Source organism: Cebidichthys violaceus, unplaced genomic scaffold (genome assembly GCF_023349555.1).
Source record: "Cebidichthys violaceus isolate CVI_PGR_0920_01 unplaced genomic scaffold, fCebVio1.0.p SCAF_24, whole genome shotgun sequence".
Classification (NCBI taxonomy): domain Eukaryota; kingdom Metazoa; phylum Chordata; class Actinopteri; order Perciformes; family Stichaeidae; genus Cebidichthys; species Cebidichthys violaceus.
In genome coordinates this window covers 405471-421822 of record NW_027176417.1, presented here as the reverse complement: position 1 = coordinate 421822, position 16352 = coordinate 405471, and the positions used below count along the sequence as shown (strand labels likewise).

Genomic DNA, 16352 nt, shown 5'->3' with positions numbered 1-16352 from the left:
TTAATTTCTCCTTGTTGGCTGAATTAATGAAGCAAAACGTCCGAATAATAAAAGTTATAAAACAGACAGCGGCGCAGTAAGAAAAACACCTTTTCCACATTAAGCGCCTGTCTGTTCAGCTCCGCAGCAGTGTCCTCGCTGAACCGGTACCCGGGGAGAAATTCAGCAGCGGCATCATAAAACTCTACTGGGTTGAGTCTGTCCATTAACTTCAAGGAACTTTATTATTTTTCTCAATCCATTTAAGAACGGCAGCAATCTCAAAAGTTAAACCTCCTCAAGTGTTAGTTTAAAGTTTCATTTTGGGTTTAGAGTCAAATCTAAACTGATGTTCACAGAGAGTTTAATTTAAAATCATTGTTGGTGCAACCCAGCCTTAAAGTTGGTCAAATGAAATCTATTTATATACCATCCAGCACATGTAGTGCATTGTAGTTGAACCTCATTGTTCCTTTTCCTGCAAAAAAAGATTATGGATTAGCTATCAACAGTAGACATAGATAACAATATCAATATACATGGACTACAGTGACCTGTTATTATATGTACATGTTCAGGTTGCTGTAGTCCCTTTTTCTAGCTGTTCAACTCGCCAGCTGTGTGCTGGCATCTCACCCCTGACAGGCTGCTAATAAACTCAGCCCTTTGATTATTTCTGAACTTTTTGTCCTTCCCTATGTAGAAAATTAGCCTCATGCTAAGCCTTTAACTCCTCTCTGATTGAAAACAGTTGGGGTCTGCAGTGCAGTTGCCAGTTTCCTAATGATTTTTCTTTTCACAGGTGATCCATGATGAAAGAGTGCACCAGAACAATGTGGCTGCCAGCTACGGGAACCATTACAATGAAACAGGTTATTCCGCTCATGGCTTTCCAATTGTAATTTGCACGTTTTTATCACAGCGCTGCTTGTGTCCTGTATATTAATGATTGTTCCCACTACAGCTGAATAAGGGATGAGCTATGAAAATGGGTTGGAGTGCAGATGATTTTCTATTCAGTGCATAGCAGCAAATCTAATCAGGGCAGAGTCAGGAAGGTAAAATATTGGAAAGTGGAAATTGGGCAATCACAGCTGCATGGTTTCAGAAAATGAAAACTACTCAGGTTTTTAATGAAATGATTTATTTCTCTTTCCAATCCCCCTGAGCTCCCTCACTGCGAATGACTTAATGAGGCAGCCTTCTTCTTGTGTCTAATTCAGTTATGCTCATTGGAGGAGAGGACCTACCAAAGGTTTCCACTCAGTCTTTGAAGCAGCAGTATGAAAAAACGATTGAGGAAGCCGCACCAGCCAAGGAAATTAAGGTAATGATGCTGTCTATTTATCTAAATAGAAGATAGCTTGGCTTTTTCATGATATATCAGTCTGAGGATGAGGCCACATCATGAAATAATCAAAAGAAAATTGCCCATGCTATAAGGTGATGGAGAATAAATTGGATTGGATAAAAGACCTAATGTTATTACACAGCCAAGGTTTTTTTTGTCCCAGTGTAAAAAGAGAAAACCCAAACTAAGACAAGAACTCACAATACTGTCTGCAGTTAAAGTGATGCTCAAGCCAGTAATTAGGAACACCCATACCTGAATATGTCTGGCTTTGACGCACTGGAGATGTCTGTATTTGTTTATTTACAGCCAAATAAGGTTTATTTGGTGCTTCTAGCCATGGTAAAATACCATTTATAATGATCATTTTGTGTTCAAAGCTGATACTTCGTTTCCTAAATCACTCTGCACTTCAAAGCTGTCCTGTCCTGCGCTTTCTATGACGTAAAAACATTTCAATTTCCTATCTTCAACACAACCCTCACTTTCCCTCTTTCCTTAATCAAAACCACTTACGAACCACAGGTTGATGTGGATTTCAACCAGTTTCAATGGGCACCAGTGAATCAGTCCTCCAAAGCTTCAACCATGACGAGCTATGACACCTCTTCCACCTTAAAGACCGCCACTCACGCCGCCTCATCGGTAGCGTCTGCCTCCTCGATGGCTTATGAGCTGACGGATAACTTCCCTCCTCCGCCCTCGAACCTGTTGCAGGAAACCCCTGACTATGTCTCTTCCCAGCCTCAGGAGCCAGCCTCCCGAAATAAGCACGCCGTCACTAAGGAGCAGTACTTTAAACACAAGAGCACAGCCGAACTAAAGCGCCTCTACAAGCACATCAATCCAGACGTCCGCAAGAACCTCGAGGAGGACTTCTTGAGCGAGCTCACCGAAGCAGAAAAGAAGGACCTGGAAAGCGAGGAGATGGTGGGGGACGTCCAGCAGGCGTGCTACATGTTTGAAAATGACGGCAACGGCTCAAGCCAGTGTTCGAGCCCTGACAGAGAGTCCCTGGAATGGGATGAGATCCTCAAAGGCGAAGTGCAGTCCATGCGCTGGATGTTCGAAAACAAGCCGCTAGATACGATCAAAGACGACAACCCAGATGAAGACGAGGTGGGGAATATCGCCCAGCAGGAGATCATTGCGGGCAAGGACGTCAGACACACAGCTTGGATGTTTGAGACTCGGCCCATTGATGCTCTGGGGACGGAGGCTACCGATTCAACTGAGCAGTCCCAAAAATCGACTGACCTCGCGAGAGGGGATGTCCGCACTGCCACGTGGCTTTTTGAGACGCAGCCCCTCGATTACCTGAATAAGATCTACCAAGAAGACGAGCAGGAGACGGACGTTGTCGTCACCCAAAGCATCACCGGCGGAGATGTGAAAACCGCCAGGTATCTCTTTGAGACCCAGCATCTGGATTCCCTGGGTAAAACAGAAACAATTGAGGAGAGCAACTTCCTGAACCTGAAGTCTGAGCTGGAGGAGATCAAAGGGGATGTGAAGACAACCACTCGCAGGTTTGAGACCCAGCCCATGTGCGTCATCAGGGGGGATTCGGGAGAGATGCTGGAGATCACCACCATCCGCAGGGAGGAGACTGAGAAAGGAGACGTCAAGACATCGCGCTGGATGTTTGAAACCCAGCCTCTGGATATCATTAACAAAGACCCTGCGATGGTGAAGCTGATATGTGGCATATCCATGGAGGACAACACCCAAGGAGGTGTGAACAAAGGTAGGTGGCTTTTTGAGACCAAGACCCTTGACACCATTAAGGATGAAGAATGGGAGAGTTCCAGGAAGCAAAAGGAAGACATACTTGGTGCTGATGTGAGGAAGCACTGTCTGGTTTTCGAGACTCAGGCTATGGATACTCTGAAAGACAACGCCAATGCTCGACCTTTACCTTCGGAGGAGATTGTAGGAGGAGATGTTCGATCAGCCAAGCATCTGTTCGAAACAGTACCTATGGAAAATCTGAAAGAACTGCTCGAAGTGGGAAAACTTAAGAAAATGGTTGCATCTGAAGAAGAAAAGGGTGACGTGAGGCATCAAAAGTGGGTCTTTGAGAGCCAGCCGCTGGAAAATATAAGGGAGGAGAAGAAGGAGATTACAAGAACGGTGAATGTCGAAGCTCTCGACAAAATAGATGTGACAAATTATAAAGAGAGGTTTGAAAGTATGGATTTAAGTAAGTGTGAAGGAACACAGAAAATTCAAGTTGAAGGTGTCACAAGTGGATCCGTCAGATCCAACAGAGTTCTCTTTGAATCCACCCCTATGTATGCCATGCAAGACAGCTCTGGCCATTACCACGAGGTGAGGACCGTGAGGCGCGACGAGATTGTGAAGGGAGACGTGCGCAGCTGCAGATGGATGTTTGAAACGCGTCCGATTGATGAGTTTGATGAAAGTATCAATAAGTTTCAGATCATAAAAGGTATATCCAAGCAGGAGGTGGAGTCGGGGGATGTCAAAACGGCCAAGTGGTTGTTTGAAACTCAAGCGCTTGATGCCATTAAGTCGTTCAGTCATATTGAGGATGAAGAACATACATCTAAGGAAGGTATTGAAATTGAGAAAGGGGACGTTAAGACTTGCAGGTGGCTGTTTGAGACTCAGCCGATGGATGCTCTGTATGAAAAGGTGGAAAAGAGCGAGGCTGACGTCGAGGAAGTTCAAAAAGGTGACGTCAAAACGTGCACCTGGCTCTTTGAGACCCAGACACTTGACAACATACGTGATCATACGGAGTCTGAGACCATTCTGAAAACCTGCACTGTAAAGCAAGACGACGTCCAAGGAAAAGACGTGCGGCTGGCCCGCTTCCTTTTTGAAACCGAGAACCTGGAAAACATCACGGGCGAGGACGTCGGTTCTTTCAGGAGGGTTACAGAAATCAACATCCAGTCAGGCGACGTTTCCAGGATGAAGTACGTCTTTGAGAATCGCTCCTCTGATATTATGAGCTCCACCTCTAAGGAAACAATGCAGAGGCTGAAGACGCAGCAGGCCGAGGACATCCAGAAGGGAGACGTGGTGAACTGTACCTGGAAGTTTGAGCATCATCCAATCGATGCCATCCGGGACGATTCAGCGGAGGAGAAGGAGAGTCGCAGTGTGATTGACGTGCAGGGCGGTGACGTCGATAAGGGCCGCTTCATTTTCGAGACCTACTCTCTGGATAAAATTAAAGAGGAGTCCACTGAGACTGATATTACTAAAATCACGAGTATCTTTAGAGATGAAGTAGAGAAAGGGGATGTGAAAAATTACACCATGATGTTTGAAACTCAGCCGCTGTACGCAATCTGTGACAAAGAGGGCCATTATCATGAAGTGACTACAGTTACCAAGGAAGAAATCATTAGGGGAGATGTGGTGGGGGCTCGATGGCAGTTCGAGACAAAGCCTCTGGATTCAATTAGAGATTCCGAGGAGGTCTACGTTATCAAAGCTGTGACTGAGGAAGGCGTCAACAAAGGAGACGTTAGCACGGCGAGGTGGAGGTTTGAAACGCAACCTCTGGATGAAATTGCAGAGGAAATAAAAGTCAGGTCGAAAACAATTGCAGATATCCAAGGCGGTGATGTGAAGACAAATAAGCAGCGATTTGAGACTGATGAGATGTCTCAAAGGTACATCAGAACCGTTAGTGTGAGCGAAATCCAGAAAGGCGACGTCAGATCTGCCACATGGATGTTTGAAACGCGCACAATTGACGAGATCCGCGGTGAAGGCGCAGAGTATGATGGCATGGAGAGAGTGACAAAAGAGGAAGTAATGAAAGGGGATGTCAAACAGTCTGTGTGGCTCTTTGAAAAGCAGCCCCTTGACAGTATCAAAGAGACTGACGGCACGGAGCTTGTTGCCACAAAGGAGGAAATCCCACAGGCCGATGTGAAGACGACAACATGGCTATTTGAAACCACTCCGTTCCACGAATTCAACGAGAGCAGCATGAAAAAGACAGAAATAATGGGTAAAAGCATCAAAGACACACTTGAGGAGCTGTACTGTCAGAAAATGGTGGATTCACAAGGGGTTCTTATTGAGGCAGATGAGATTGGCGATGTCCGCATGGCGAAGTACAAACTCCTGAACCAGGAGGCTCCGGAAATCCAAAGAGAAGAGATTATCAGAGGGGATCTGAGCAACATAATGATGAACCTCCTGAACCGCAGGGAGATCACTGAAAGGGGGATAACGATTGACAGGGAGGAGCGGGGCAACATCAACACCACAGTGAAGCAGCTGTTCAACCAAGAAAGGGGAATCAATGTGGAGAAAGAGGAAATTGTCCGCGGTGACATTCAAGAGGCCGTAAACAATCTGCTGAAGAATGAGGGCTCCTCCAAGCGTGGCATTCTGATTCAAGAGGATGAGAAAGGAGACGTGAGGTTGACTATCTACTCCCTGTTGAATAAAGGGGAGAGGGCTAGCATGGAAAAGGAGGATATCATTCAAGGGAACGTGAGCAGAACGCTTCATCGTCTTCTCTCCAACTCGGGAGGGGAAGACTCTAAAAAGATACGGGTGGGAGAAAGGGAACGGGGCAACGTCAGCTTTTACTCCACGTGCATCGAGTCGGGCGCCTTGGATTATCTGAAGCAGCTTCAGTACGACCCCGGTGAAGCTCAGGAGGAAGTAAGAAAGGAGAATATCATAGGTGGTGACATTCAGGAGACAAAAATCTTGCTGCGGAAGAATCAGCAGCAGATTGGTCGCACAGTGGCGGAAGACGATATAGTTCCCGGGGACGTACACAGCAATGTTAAAGTCTTCATGACGGAGCCTGCTGTTACCTACAGAAACCTAGAGAAGAAGGATATTGTCAAAGGTGACCTCAACGCAGCCATGGATTCACTGACCCAAGCCATCAATCAGAAAGTTTTAATAGAGAAAGAGGAGGTGGTGAAGGGAGACATACCCACTACTTTGAGGTCTCTAGAGGAGGCCCAGCATCAAGCCAAAGAAATGGAAAAGCCTGAAATCGTCAGGGGAGATATCAGAGGTGCTCTAGAGTCACTGGAGAAATCTGCAACCACCAATACGGAAGCTACAGTTGAAGATCTAGTGCCAGGTGACATCAAAGGGACCCTGAAGTCCCTGGAAGAGGCTAAGCAAGCTGTGAAAGAGGTCGAAAAAGAGGAGATTCTCAAAGGGGATATCTACACCGCCATGCAAAGTTTACACGAGGCAACGAGTGAGAAGAAGACGTACCAGCATCAAGTGAGCGAACAAGGGGATGTTAAAGGCACAATCCAGCTCTTGCTAGAGCCAACGACTTCTCCCAGACTGCAGCGCAGGGGGAGCACCGAAGGAGACGTGAAAACATCTATAAAATGTCTCTATGAAGGACAGGAGGCAACACAGCTGGAAAAGGAGGAAGTAGTGAAAGGGGACGTTCAAGGGGCAATAAAGAATCTCATGCAAAGAAAACAATATTCGCATCCCAAGCGCATGCATGCCTCTAAGAAAGCCAAAGTGCCCGTGAAGAATCCATTAACTGTAAAGCAAGCGGAGCATGAATGCTTACATGAAGCCGAGAGTGTAGCAGTCAATCCGGCCCCCGCTGTGAAAAAGCTCTCTCAGAGCGGTGAGTCACAGAAGCACACACAGAGGCACGACGAAAGCAAATCAGTGAAAACACAGGTAATAACCCAAGAGGCCCACTCTGTTACTGTAGCCAAAACAGATAATGCCACCGGGGCCTCTCAACAGAAGAGCATGAAAGAACAGAAGCAGCAAGTGCTGCCCCCACAGAAAATACAAGCTCCGAAGCCTATTATGATAAAGAACAAACAAATGACTGTTAATGATCAAACGGAGACCAAAGCGGCTGACGTGAACGTGATCAAAGAGGTGCAGAACGTATCGCAGACCAGTATTTCAAACAAGCAGGTAAGCGAGACGAAGTCGATCAAACGGGTGCAGACTACGGTGACGGAGAAAACGGTCGTTCGTAAGCAAAATGTATCGGAGCAACTGTCTCAGAAGCAAACCGAGTGCAAGGCGCTCGCACAGAAGCACAACGTGAAAAATGTGAAGAGTGATCACCGGAACCTTGACATGAGAGGGAAAGGCGTGATCAAAAAGGCGAAGCCGGAGATTCACTTCCCCCCTCCTCCCTCTTCACCACCTCCACCCTCAGAGTCGGAGCTCTCCCTCCCTCCGCCGCCCTCGCCGGTGCTGGAGGGCCCGGCGTGCCCCCCTCCTATCATGAGGCAGGACAGCGACCTCCCACCTCCACCACCTCCGCCTCCCGTGGAATGCAAGTCTGAGCCTGAATTTTTCCCTCCTCCTCCGCCTCCACCCTCTGCGGGCGGCCAAGATTTTCTCCCACCACCTCCGTCGCAGCAAGAGCTTTACGCAATGTCTCCCCCTGCAAAGCTGGCCAAACCGATCGGCAAGCCTTTATTCAAAGTGCCCAAGCAGCCAGAGACACAGAAGCAGCCCGCACAAATTAAACCCAAATGGCAGAAAAAGCAGCCGACTCCTCCGCCACCTCCGCCACCACCTCAGCTCCCTCCCCATCAAGCAGAAACTGTGTCGACGGAGCGTAAAGAAGGAGCTAAAGTTCAGGAAGTGAAAAGGGAAACTACCCAACAAATTGAAACAAGCAAGCAGATTCAGTCCGAATTAACAGCAGTGTCGACAACAAAAATACCCATCATCCCAGCTGTGAAACCAGTGCAAAGAGAAAGCCCAAAGCCACCGAAAAGAAGCTTTGTCCCTCCTCTTAAACTGCCTCCACCTCCTGATCCCACTCCAGCCGCAAAGCCTAAAACGTACGCTCGCAAATTTAAAACCCCTCTCATGCTTGCAGAGGAAAGGTACCGCGAACAGTTGGAGAAAGAAGAAATGGCGAGGAGTAATGTCACCGCTCCCACTTCGCCAATTAAGATGCCCTCCTCTGCTGCGAGTCCTGAGCCTCATGCGGCGAGGAGCGCAGACACAGAAGAGGCCACGGAAGCGTCAACAGCAAAGAGCGAAGACGCGAAGACTGTTTCCAAAGAAGCAATATCGCCTGCCAAGAAAACCCCTTCCCAGATCCCTTTGAGCAAACCTTTGATCTCAGTTTTAAATAAGAAATCAGCATCTGGATCTTCAAATGTGTCCGTGGATAAAAAACACGTTGCCGGCCAGCACTCAGAAAAAATGGCCTCAACTGACGTCGTTAACAAGACTCAAACCGCACACAAGCAGCAGACTGTTTCTGTTTCTCAGGCCTCGCATATTGAAAACCAGTCATGCTCCAATGTGGTCACTTCTTCAGTCACGGAGCAGCAGCAGTTTATTAAGAAATCCAGCACCAGGTCTATCGCCTCCACACAGAGTGATGTCCAGGAAAATGTAAATCTCCAGAGCCAGACTGCGGTCACATTGAAAGCTGAAGATGTGAAGAATAGTAATGCGCCTCCGACACAGGAGGGGAAAATGAGTCCCTCTCAACCCACTAAAATTCCAAAGGTAACTCCAAGTTTCAAGGTGAAAACCTTTAAGATGCCAGCAGAGAAGAAAGAGGAGAGGAGTGAAACGCATTTACAGCAAGAGAAAAGCAATGTTTCACAGAAAAGTGAAGCAAAAGTGAATCAGAAGAGCAACCAGCTGACGTCCGCAAGAACGGAGACGAAAACCGAAATGAAAGTCAAGGAGAAGAAAAGTCATGTGACCCCACCTATAAAGGAAGTGGAGGTCCACGTTAAAAAGGGAGAGCAGGTGCAAAAGAATGAGACTGACGTAAAGCTGTCACCATCAGTTACTGTTTTAATGCCGAAGGTGGCTAAGATAACATCTGCAGCAGCTCATCAAGGACAAGGCCATGTGTCTGTCTCCCACAGCCAGCAGAGCATAAAGGCAGAGCACATTCAACACGAGGAGGTGGTGGTGACTGAGAGCGTGGTGCAGCAACGCTTTCACAGGCAAGAGGCCGTTCACATGCAACAGCAAGTAAAGGTACAAGCAGCAGAAGGGAATAAAGTGCAGACGAAGGCAGTGAAGTCAAAAGGTGAGCCCGAGGGCGCGTCTGTGCCAGGGACGGGGAGAATAGCCCGTAAAGACGAGTCTCATTCTGAAGAAATCACAGATTTTGAGAAATGTAATGTGATGCAGAAGCTGCTCGCTCAAATGAAAGAGCTCGAAGGCACACCGAGCAAAATAGACTCCAACGCTGTCAGGATGATTATAAGCCAACTCCCTGACTGGGCGATGGGCTCGGATGAGAAAAAGAATTTCAGTGAAATTGCTAAACAGCAAAGTAAGAAAAAGCTGAAAGAGATGGTGGTCTATGTGAGAAATATTTGTCATGCTAAGTTCACATTTTTGGAGGAGAGCTCGAAGGCCGTGGAAAAGCAGGGCCGCGAAAAAGAAGCGCCGCCAACGCTTCCAAAACCAGACAAGAGCGCTCTCAGCGCAGCGACTGCAAAGATATCGAAGATCAGTATCGGCTCGTCCAAAAGTGAGAAGAAGCTGGTGGAAGAGAAAAAGTCCCTTCAAGAGAGAAAAGTGCACCAGGAGCTCAGGCAGGAGGCTGATCAGAGGGCGCGCTCGCCATTAGCGAGCATCCGCACTCCGTCACCGACTTTTATAAGCATCGAGTCGAGGAGGATAGACTCGCCGCTCGGAGTCACCCCTTCTCCTCCACCCTACAAGTCAGTCGGCACGCCTCCGCCGCCTCCGCGCAAGTCATACACGCCCACCTTCAGCAGGGCCACGCCGTCCCCCACCCTGAGCCGCTCCGAGAAGCTGATGAAACTGAGGGACACCACCTCCAAGCTTTCTCGCGGCATGACCCCGCCGCCGCCGCCGCCTCCTCCTCCCTTGCCGGAGTGTATTGCAGCGGAAAGAGAGCAGTCATCCCCATTTAGCGACAGGGGGACTCCGATAGAGAGACAGGAGGAAGGGTTGGTGGACGTGGCGGAAATGGTGGACTCCATGATGACTGTGAGGGATAAAAAGTCTTTCTTTGAGGAGGCGCAGAAGGCCGAGGTGAGCAGGATGTACATGCGGCGGGATCCCATCGACATCCCTGAACGTTTGGGGCCTGACGCCGAGGAAGGCTTCGAGGCCGTGGCGATCGACCTTCAGAAAGAGGATCTCCCAAAAGTTGATCTCTCTAAGCTGGTGAACAGGTTTGAATCCCCACAGCCAAAAGTCTACGCAAGAAAAGAGCCTATAGTCATCACGGAGAGGCTGGGGAGTGATACAGAGGAAGCGGAGGCTGAGACGCCAAGAACTGACGAAATCCACTCGTTCAACGTGAAAGCCATAAAGGATGTGTTTGAGACCGGAGAGCATAGTTCTCAGGCAGCCCGGGAGCTCAGAGAACAAATAGAGAGAAGAGAACCCGAATCGGCCCACTCCGAGGTGGCGGGTCACTCGGAAACGACAGTGGTCACTGAGCAATTCTGCAGCATCGACGACTCGGCGAGCGAGGCGCCGAGCGAGATGTGTTCCGGGAGCTCCCTGACCCGCGGCAACCCTCCGTCCTACGCCGACGTGGTGAGAGGCGCGGTCCCGACGGTCGACGTTCCCCCCGAGGCCTCCACCGAGGAACTGCTGAGGAACTTCCAGCAGTCGTGGGCCGAGAGCCAGGGGGTTTTCCAGAACCTGGGTTTCAGCGTCACGGAGCAGAGGACCTCGCAGATCGTAACGCGCCAGCAAGCGACCATCGTGACGGGTAAACCGAGCCGCGCGGCATGAGGATACTAAACGGGCGCGGCGGTGTGTTTTAACGTGCTTTTGCGTGTGAGACGTTTGAGGCATCAACTGCATCGTGTGGAAAGAAAAGAAGCACTAACATTGGTTTGACACTCTAATTTACATGGCGTGATTTTCCTTTGATGTGTGAGTTTTTAATATCCACAGGTTCCACTTTGTCCTCTTTATTCGTGCTTGTGATGCGTGCAGCAACATACTGAACTAATATTTCTCATGCCTGGGTGTGCGATGCGGAGAGAACAATCCGTTTGTTTTTATTCTTCAGTTGGAGATTCACCTTTTCATTTCATGTTCACGAAGTGAATTCCCAAAACAAAGTCACTTTTTGAAATATAGAATTAATTATGTTTTCAAAGCTTTCGCAGTAATTCTGAAAATCACTCTCACTCCTTCAAAGGAAAGACATTTTAGATAATTAAAGGCAATTCTAATGCGGCACGTAGAAGAAGCTGCATTACAGTTGTGTTTAGTTTGCTGCAACACAGTTAAATTACAGTTTGTTTTGTTTTTTTGGTAACACTTTGGTAAAAGTGTGAAGCTTCCTGGAAAGAGCTCTGTAGTTTGATAGTAGTTCATGTTCAACGCCGTCCATTTTTCAGAATAAAAGCTGTAGATATATAATGATCAAAGGCCAGTATTTCACATGTTGGTATGATTCGTCCCGCCCTTATTGTGTAAAGGACTCAAGGCCTTAATAAGTGCTCTATAGTGACTAATAAAGAGTCAATATGATACTAATACGCACGCTAATAAGCAACTAGTTAACAGTGAATATGTGGACCTGAACATAAAGTGGTGCCGTAGTTTTGATAAAATATGAATTGCTCTATTCAAACCCCAGTAAATATGATATTAGTAATATTTATACACAAGCTGCTTCATGATAACACTGTTCAAGGCTACACTAGCGATTCACTGGAATGAATTCATTACCAACTTAACGTCTTCATTTTGCCTCTAGTTACTCGGTTCTTTCCAGGACATTTCCGAGGGAAAGGAATAAGGAAGTGACGACCCTGTAAATTAAAGTTCCTGATTTCTTTGCAGAAAATTCGAGTTCCAGAGTCCGAGTTGTGCCGGGTGTGTCGGAAGAGGGTGTACCCGATGGAGTCGCTGTTCGCAGACAAACAAAACTTCCATAGAAGCTGCTTTCGCTGTGAGCACTGCAGCGGCAAACTAAGGTGAGGCCCTTTCTCCGAGCGGACGCATTGTTCTCCCGTCACTCCTTTGCATTCCTTTAACCCCTCGTTATCTTCCTTTCCTCCGCAGCCTTGGAAACTATGCCTCTCTCCATGGACGAATGTACTGCAAGCCACACTACACGCAACTGTTCAAATCCAAAGGAAATTATGATGAGGGGTTTGGACAGAAACCACACAAAGAACTATGGAATAATAAGAACCAGGAACATACAGCTGAAAAGACCAAAGTCAAATCCCCATCACCTGAAAAGAAAGCCACGGATTCCAGAATCCCCACTGCTCAGAGCCCATTAGTTACTCGGGAAGACGACGTGAGAAAACCAGAGGATGAAAGCAAAAAGCTCACCACTAAGATGTCTGTGGTGTGGCCTCCTCAATCAGATTCCCCAAAGAAATCCTACTCTGTGGAGGAGGAGCTGAAGTTGGTGAAGCCCTCATGGCCCCCTAGGGAGGGCTCAGCTCAGGAAGAGGAACACCTAAATCAGCCTGCGAAGCCTTCATTAAAGCAGACCGACAACCCCGCAGCGAAAGTACAAAATGGACCCGAAGAAAATGACGAGGGGGAGAAAGTGAAAAAGCCCGAAGAGACTCCAGCTCAGTCAGAGGCCCCGGCCTCCCCGGTAGCAGTCACTCAGCACCCGGCGGGTGTTACTCGCACTCGAGAAACTAAAGAGCCAAACAGTGGCTCCCAGGCCGAGGCACAAGTGGGTTCTGAGATGGACTCTGAAGTGCGGCCTGGAGTGGAAGCGAAGGAACAAAGCCCGGGAAGCGGCGGTGGCGGCGGGGCTGTGGAGAGTGGCGAGGACGGCGCAGAAAGGGCGGAGGAAGTGACAGTGAATGGCCATGGTGGGCAGAGAGAGAGTGCAGTGGGTGAGAAGGAAAGCCAGGAGGAGAGAGATAAAGGAAACGCGGACGGCATGAACAACGGGGAGGCGGTAAAGGTCACCTTAATAGATGAGGCGGGGGAACGGGCGCTGAATGCAAACTCCAACAATAACAATAATTACGACCAGATGCTTCTGGATCACGACATCCTGTTTCAAGGGCTGAGCGAGGTCGAGGAAAAGGGAAACCAGTCGCTCTTCCTGACGGATACGACGGATTTCTTCCAATCCGATCACGGCGAGGAATCCAAATGGATGCCGATCGAAGTGCTGCAGTTGGCACAGAGGGACGACGCCTTTGTGCCAGCGGGTGCCAAATGTGCCGAAGCCACGGGCCGCCACGCAGACGCGGACTCCTCGGCGGACTCCTCGGCGGAGACGGCCGAGGGAGCGTTCGCTTTCAGAAGCGAGGCCGGCGAGCCAAAGATGAGCACGTCGAGCTTCCTCGAGGACATTTTCGCCGGCCTGAGCAGCGGCGGCGGCGGCGGCGGCTCAGACCTGCTGTCAGATTTCACATCCGGCGTCTTCGGGGAGTCTGCGCCGGATGACCTTTTGGATTTCGGGACGGAGGCGAGGGAGGGAGCGGGTGAAGCGGGAGACGTGAGGCGGAAGGATGAGAGCAGTGACGGCGTCGCCCCAAACGATGAAGAGGAGGAGGCCCTGACAGTGGAGGAGCAGATCAAGAGGAATAGATACTACGACGACGACAGCGACGACTCTTGAACTCCTCGGCCCATTTCAGCTACTAATCACACAGCGTTGACCACATTTCACACCTCATGTCCATGGAGAGATGAACTGCTCCGATTGAATCTCGTGTTTTTGTACTGAGTTTTAAGACGACTCTTGTTTTATCTAGCTTTGTTTAATGGAATGCACCTGGTGTGCAGAGAGTGTTTCTTCCCGTATGTTACTTAGTATGCATATCTATATCTGTGCCGACTGATCCAAACAAAGGCTATATTTTCCAAATAAGTGCATTAATTACAAACCTGTCTTTCTCTGAATGTCTGCCAGCTTTCTTTTTGTGTCTGAATAAAGACAATATTTCCCTTTTTTTTTTTGTGTTATTTCTGTCATGTCTCCTGGTTGAAATAAAAACTTCACGAACGCGACAATGGATGAGTTTTTAATCAGTGAGTGCACAGACCATAATAGTACTTAGCTGAGCCTCCTTTGTGAGGCCGGCCATTTTTGATATACGACCTACCTAAGAAACACTGTCCGGCTGAGGTCTCTTTGGCGAAAGGCGTATTGATTTCCAGTGATAGAGCCGGCCTGCTGTAGGAGTTACAGATTTTTCCATTAGGTAGCTTTTGTCACCTCTGACAGATCCCCCCCCTCTCTTCACGGTTACAGCTTCAACACGCGGGGTAATTGGCTACAATGAGAATATACGGCACTGTTAATTACACCGACAAAAAGCTACTTTAGTGTCAGGAAAGTGATGGCTTTAGGAGTTCAGTGTGGGTCACGACGCTGCGCTGTGCTGACAGCTCCTTTAAGTTGGGGAAGCACTGCCTCAATAATTCAGCATCCTCTCCTGAAATGCAATTTGGCATCTTTTTTTAAATTGGGCTATTTTTTTTTTTTCCCCCTCCCCGGAACATTTTCATTGAATATCCAAAGTAGATGCTGTTTTGTACGTTTTTTTTTTTTTTTTTAAATTGTTTTATCCTCCTGCCAAACAATTACGAACCCACACAACTGCCCACCCATTTAGATAGGAGAGGCGACAACGATAAAAGCTGCCCGTGTACAGCTGGTGGAGATGCCCAAATTGCTGCTCAATTTTGCAATTAAACGAAAAACGGTTTTATCCATAAGCCCACCGGTGTGTCCTGGAGGCAGATATGGCCCGGTGCCTGATGGAGCTCCAAAGCTTAAAGGGACAGTTCAACCCAACATCTAGAATACATGCCTTTAAACATAGTCCCATTGTTTTGGAGAGAAGACTGACTTCTTCATGGCAGATTTCAACAACGCCAAGCAACTCGCACCAAAACACACCAGGTGAGAGTTTGATCTTTGGGTGTGAACCGTCCCTTTAAAGGGCAGTCCTCCTCGCTAAAAGCCAATGGGATTCCCCCAGAAAACAAGCTCTTGCGGCAAACAAGTTCATGATATTTGCAAGATTTGTTCATCGAGTTAATCTTCACAAATGAAGATGAACTTTTCTGAATTTTGAAGCGAAAATCTCCAGGAGGACAAAGCTACCGTCGCTACACCACGGTCACTTCACCGCCAATAAGCTAGAGACCACCGTGGTCTCACTCAGCTACTTGTTAGCAACCGCCTTTTTGAAAGTCATTTTTAGACAGAAGACATAGACCTGGTCTCCAGACCCTCCGTAGACAAAGGTCTTTTGCTCCCTGAATGCGACCCAGTAATGATCATAGACCCTGTCTATTTAGTGACGTAATTCATGTTTACTGCAGACCTTACTTCAGGCATCTACACCAAAACACTCACACTGAGCTCTCAGGGCCACCGTACATATGTACATATAAACACAGACATGATGCTGCATTTAAACCCGGTCAACTGTCCTAAACTTTCACCATCGAAACGCGTGATTATAATGTTCTTAGTTGTATTTTGTAGGTCATTCTTTTTGCATCGTAGAGTTCACTCTTCAGCGCTAGTTAGGTGTGATAAATCAAATGCATGGTGTGAAGTCATTCCATCATAACAGAGTATGAGTCAGTACTAGATTAAGACGGGCTCGAAAAAATATGAACCTTCCCTTTAATTGTTTTTCAATCAAAATGAGGACGTCCTTAACGGGACCTGTCAATCATCCAGCTCGCCTGAAAACGTCCCCCGTGCAGCTAAACCGGGACGTGGGGTTTTTATTGTCGCCTGGATGCCATCAGATCGCCCAGGCGTGACGAGCCGGTCGCTCCGTTGTTTGAAAGTCAATCTCCGTTAATAAACAAAGCAGCATCACGCTCCGCGCGTCCGATTGGCTGTCATCCCTCTGAACAGACGCCCGCTGATTGGACGGCTCCTCTCCTCCGGTCGGCCGCAGCAGCCTCTCCCCCTCCCTCCCCTCTCCTCCCACGAGCGTGCAGCGCGAGACGCCGAGCAGAGGAGGAATCCGCGCGCGGCATGTGGAGCGGACGGGTGTGTTTCAGGCTGGAAAGGACAAGTTCTAACGACGGGGACACGGAGAACGACACCGGTAGGTGCTCAAGACAC

General features: G+C 48.3%; 2 protein-coding genes across 4 annotated transcripts in view; both read left to right on the top strand.

Annotated features, from left to right (window-relative positions):
* xirp2a (xin actin binding repeat containing 2a) overlaps nucleotides 1–12423 on the top strand; it is a 43509-nt gene extending 31086 nt beyond the window's left edge. The window contains exons 8-12 of the mRNA XM_068719277.1: nucleotides 782–851; nucleotides 1203–1306; nucleotides 1856–11024; nucleotides 12113–12246; nucleotides 12335–12423. Coding sequence (XP_068575378.1) covers nucleotides 782–851; nucleotides 1203–1306; nucleotides 1856–11024; nucleotides 12113–12207 — 9438 coding nt within the window. The 3' untranslated portion in view covers nucleotides 12208–12246; nucleotides 12335–12423. The remainder of the gene's footprint in view (nucleotides 1–781; nucleotides 852–1202; nucleotides 1307–1855; nucleotides 11025–12112; nucleotides 12247–12334) is intronic.
* A 3821-nt stretch (nucleotides 12424–16244) lies between these two features.
* Nucleotides 16245–16352, top strand: part of LOC137879004 (beta-1,3-galactosyltransferase 1-like) — a 67056-nt gene continuing 66948 nt past the window's right edge. The window contains exon 1 of one of the 3 annotated variants that reach the window (XM_068719558.1): nucleotides 16245–16335. The gene's annotated coding sequence lies outside the window, so the exon portion shown is untranslated. The remainder of the gene's footprint in view (nucleotides 16336–16352) is intronic. The other 2 variants (XM_068719559.1, XM_068719560.1) reach the window with 2 other exon arrangements.